We start from the raw sequence: 5009 nt of genomic DNA, 5'->3' as shown, positions 1-5009 counted from the left end.
ATAGAGTTTTAGACATCGATTGACCAAGTTTCAAAAATTAATTAAGAAAAAGTAGTTGGGTGTGTGGAAAAGATTTATCTAATTAATACGTCTCTATCTTTTTTTATACTTATTAGTAGAATAGAAAAAACAATATATCTGTAGTGAACATGCAAACTCTATCTGTAGTCATAAATGTTATGTAGCAGTAGACTCGCTGTAAACTGGTCAATAGGAACTGACTGGAGTGAGCTCGGTCATAAGCAAAACCCAAGAGAAACATCTCAAAACATGGTGCATCGGTCTCTGGGGCAGTCGACGCAGGAGCTGGCCTCCGGGTTCCTACCGCCGCCGCCGAGCCCGTATGAGGATGGCCTCCTCGGTGGTGGCCCGGCGCCCGAGAGCGAGCTGGCCTTCCCCATTGTGGATGTGCAGGTGCAGCGCCTGCCGCCTGGGCGAACGTGAATACATCGAGGAGGCCGCCAAGCTTCGCGCGCCGGCGCTCGAGCCACGGGGCCTTTTCGCGGTACGCATGTCTCGCCGCCGGAGTGGCAGCTGCTGCGGGGCTTCCCTCCGTGCAGCCTTCTTGACCCTTACCTTTGCGCTTTCCACCGTCCTCGGCAGCTGCTCTGTCGACGTCTCCAGCTCGAATGAGCTGTTCGCCTCTTCTTCTTCGTCGACGGCATTTTCTCGGCCTGCGCGGGCAGAGCAGCTGCTCGTCTCTTCTTCTCTCACCACGGTGTGTATGCAAACCGAAGCTGCTGCTACACATCGCTATGATTTTTTTTTTGTTTCCTTGCCTTTACGGTACTACCGTGCCCGTGAGGCAGGAGAGGACCAGGAGGATACCGCTGATGAGCGTGGAGCAGGAGCTTGACGCGGCACGGGCCGCGATACAGCGATCGGCGCGGCGTCGGCGGCGTGTTGATCCCGGCCGTGGCGGTGGCAACGTAACCACGGCGGACACGTGGTTCGACGCTGGAGTGGAGCATGGTCTCGTGGCCAGCGTCTACCGCAACCCGGCCGCGTTCCACCGGTGAGTCGACGTTGACCCAAACCCAACACGGAACGAAACGATAGCCATTTGATTTCACGAGTACGTACGGTGATTGGGAGGCACAGGAGCTATAGAGAAATGGAGAAGCGGTTCAAGGTGTACGTGTACGAGGAAGGCGAGCCGCCGATCTTGCACGCCGGCCCGTGCAAGAACATCTACACCATCGAGGGCCGCTTCATTGAGCAGCTGGAGCTCATGGCGCCGCCGGCGCCGCCGCAAGGAGGCCGTCGTGGTGGCGGTGCGCGCAGCGGCGTGCGCACGTCGGACCCGGCGCGCGCCCACGCCTTCTTCCTGCCGTTCAGCGTCTCCAAGATGGTGCAGTTCGCGTACCGCCCCAACACCTACGACACAACCCCTCTCCGTGCCATCGTCGCCGACTACGTCCGCGTCGTCGCGTCACGGCACCCCTACTGGAACCGCTCCGCCGGCGCCGACCACTTCATGCTCTCCTGCCACGACTGGGTCAGTGTGGTGGCCGGAGGCTACGAAATCTTGCTGGATCGAACATTTTACTGACCCTCTGCGTCTGCGGGATGCATAGGGCCCTGAGGCGTCGAGGGGGCACCCGGAGCTGCACGCGAACGGCATCCGCGCGCTCTGCAACGCCAACACCTCGGAGGGCTTCCGGCCGGGGCAGGACGTGAGCGTGCCGGAGATCAACCTCTACACGGGCGACATGCCGCGGCAGCTCCTGGCGCCGGCGCCCCCGCTGGCGTCGCGCCCGTTCCTGGCCTTCTTCGCCGGCGGTCGGCATGGGCACGCCCGCGACCTGCTGCTCCGGCACTGGAAGGGCCGCGACCCGGACGTGTTCCCTGTGTACGAGCACAGCCACGGGCAGCAGGACGGGCCGCTCGACTACTACGCCTCCATGCGGCGCGCGCGCTTCTGCCTGTGCCCGAGCGGGTACGAGGTGGCGAGCCCGCGCGTGGTGGAGGCCATGTACGCCGAGTGCGTGCCGGTGATCCTGTCCAACGGGTACGCGCTGCCCTTCGCCGACGTGCTGCAGTGGGAGGCGTTCTCGGTGGCGGTGCCGGTCGCCGACATCCCCAGGCTGAGGGAGGTGCTGGAGCGGATACCGGCGCCGGAGGTGGAGAGGCTCCAGCGAGGGGTGCGCCTGGTGAAGCGCCACTTCATGCTGCACCAGCCGCCGGAGAGGCTGGACATGTTTCACATGATCATGCATTCTGTCTGGCTCAGGAGGCTTAACCTCAGGCTGGATCGCTAATAGTAAAGGTCCTTCAACACAGGAAGTAGTATTTGTTTCTTACACAAGAGAAGTACAATGACAAATGCAATAAGCTCAATTTCTTTACTAATTGCGTTGTGCACGACACAATAGGTTGCAAAAGTATCGACTGAATTGCATGCACAGGACCAACCAAGTGTCACCCTGTCCGTCAATTCCCTAAGTAACAATGTGGTAAGAACTTTATATGAGCAAAACAGGACATTCAGATTCAGGTCAAACAAAAACATATGCCAGGTTGCCGATTATGTATAGGCCTCTTATATATAGAAAACATTGTAGTGATTCAGCAAGCTAAAAGCGACAACATAGCAACAGGTATTTGGAACGTAACTACAGAACACTTCGATTGTCGCCCATAGCAAAGAACCACCCCGCAAGAGCAGGTCAGATAAGCATTGATGCTTATTGTCACATGACACAGCACACAAGTGCACAGCCTCAACTCTTGAACTGTTCGCGGGCATATTTCAGGTCTCTTCACATCCATGCCTTTGTTTACATCTATCAGTACGTGTGCAAAACCATACAACACCTCAATTCATATGTGTTGAGGTGGATTGGGGTGAAATTTAGTTCAAGTTCTGCTCCAATCCACCTCAACACATGTGGATTAATGTGAATCCGACTACATCCAAACAAGGTCTAAAGCCTGATTGTAGCTACGACATTAAGAACTGATTTTGTAAAAAAAAACTTATGCCCAATAACTATTGAATTGACAGCCCAAACAATACATACCCTATCTGCTCGGAGATATGCAAATATCAATTTGTTGTGTATTAGTCACAAACTTTAGTCCATAGGACGTCCACAATGGCAGGTCCTAAGCCAGTCCGATAGCTATTTGACCTGCCTCTATACATTGTTCTATTCTGCCTCTATACATTGTTGTACCACTCCTACATATAAGATGTCTGGGTACATGAATTTCGGTCCTATGAAATAAAAACTTGTTTGGATCCATTAGGCCGTAGTAAAGCCAGAAAATATGTGGGTCTAGGTACAGCAAATTGAGCACACTCAAGTTAAGCTGCGGTGTATAAAATAGATGGAACCGGTGCTACTTAGTACGTGGGACCCACAACTCTGATAAAGGTTCTGTTCGCCTTGCTGAATTTTGGTTGAAATTGGCTGAAAAACACTGTTCTGGTTAAAATGTTGTGAAAGAAAAACATTGTTCCGGCTGAAAAAAGAAGCCGAACAAACCAGATATAGGGTAAGCCGAACAGGGCCAAAATATTCATCTGTCTTCCCCACCATCCGTTTCACTTGTGCGTCTTCAAAGCTCAGGTTCTGTTCGGCTGTTATAAATTGGTTGGCTGGGCTGGTCAATCAGCTGATTTGAATAAGCTCATCGTCAGCCAGCCAACCAGTTGCTGCTGCAAGCATTTGAATGTACTCATTTCAAATCAAATTCGGGCGCCAATGAATCAAAGTTGGCACCAACTAACAGACCCATTCAAATACACGTCCGACAACAAGTATCAACATTAACACATACAAGTTAGTACCGACCAGTTCTACTACTATTCCATTACATCTCACTCAAACGTGCTTCCAAGGCCATTGAAATAACACTTCATTACAATAGCAGTACAAGGCACCGCTGCTAGCTGAACCAATTTGCCGGCATTACAACAGCTCATTGGAATTCCTAAGATCCAATTACAACAATTTATTACAGCGGTACATACCTCAGTTGTCCATAACACTACTACTTAGAGGATTACTGGACCATTTACAAAACTTGTAGGAGTTGCACAAAACATTTGCAACACCTATAGAAACATGCGTCTTCTAATATGCCCATGTACTCCATGTACAACATCAACCTACATTGGCATACAATCCTACGATTTTCAATTCCTACCATTCCTCTACAGGTAACAAATGTCCTAAGTGAAATCTATACAAATTTTGTACCCTTTTCAAGGCACATAATAATAAGCATGAAACTGGTTCCCATGCAAAAGTCACGTACCCAACCATCAATGGGTCTTCATGCCATCCTCCAATCCACTTAGACCTCTCATCCACCACTCGGACTCGCCTGCAAGTGGACATCATGTCATAACCTACATGTACACATACCAGCAAGCTGTAGCTTTAATTGGAACTACTTTCCAACCTAATTTACATCACCTTTGCCCAATCATTCTCCCCAAAGAGCCAAAGAGATGTACTCCCTCATCGCTGTCATACTATTATGTGCATTGAGCTGCACCCACTCGCCAGGTGTGTACGTAGGCGAACCAAATCCATCTGACCAATGTACAAATAATTGTGCATTGCAAAGCATGACATAATAATCATCTTTTGCTTCTCCCTATGGCAGTATGGAACCCCATCCAAAATGTGCCAATGCGCCTACAGAATCCCAAATGTCCATTCGATGACATTGCGCAGCCTCAAATGCGCCAAGTTAAATTTCTCCTGTCGAGACAAAGTCTCAACAGGTACATCCCTAAAATCATCCAGATGATACCTTGTATTTTTTAAAGGACCCATGTACCCATACTCCAGCGTGTATCCAGTGTCCACTAGATAGTAGCGTCCTGCAACACATGAACGATTTGCACAATTAGTTTTTAATTTATGCCCAAGCTACTAGAAATGTTGTTACAACAATTGCCTGGCAGTACTCACTAACCAGCAGGTGGATGCGGGAAGTTCTCTTTGGCCCAACAATCTTTCAGGATAGCCATGTCATGCACCGACCCCGCC

The 5009-nt window shown here is 50.8% G+C and overlaps 1 protein-coding gene across 1 annotated transcript; it reads left to right on the top strand.

The window, feature by feature from the left end:
• The first annotated feature begins 270 nt into the window (after positions 1–270).
• On the top strand, positions 271–2261 carry LOC136523565 (probable glycosyltransferase At5g25310). Its single transcript, XM_066517205.1, has 4 exons — positions 271–414; positions 810–1015; positions 1102–1498; positions 1578–2261. Exons 1-4 carry the CDS (start codon positions 271–273, stop codon positions 2259–2261), a joined length of 1431 nt encoding a protein of 476 aa, XP_066373302.1.
• Positions 2262–5009: the final 2748 nt, after the last annotated feature.

The sequence above is a fragment of the Miscanthus floridulus genome, chromosome 18 (assembly GCF_019320115.1).
Source record: "Miscanthus floridulus cultivar M001 chromosome 18, ASM1932011v1, whole genome shotgun sequence".
Classification (NCBI taxonomy): Eukaryota; Viridiplantae; Streptophyta; class Magnoliopsida; order Poales; family Poaceae; genus Miscanthus; species Miscanthus floridulus.
This window is presented reverse-complemented; position numbering and strand designations above follow the sequence as displayed.

Bases quoted from the DNA above. Each gene is read 5' to 3' on its own strand.
- LOC136523565 (XM_066517205.1), top strand. From the start codon at position 271: ATGGTGCATCGGTCTCTGGGGCAGTCGACGCAGGAGCTGGCCTCCGGG. The intron at 1,016-1,101 runs GTGAGTCGACGT...TGGGAGGCACAG, and splicing joins AACCCGGCCGCGTTCCACCG to GAGCTATAGAGAAATGGAGA. The intron at 1,499-1,577 runs GTCAGTGTGGTG...CGGGATGCATAG, and splicing joins TGCTCTCCTGCCACGACTGG to GGCCCTGAGGCGTCGAGGGG.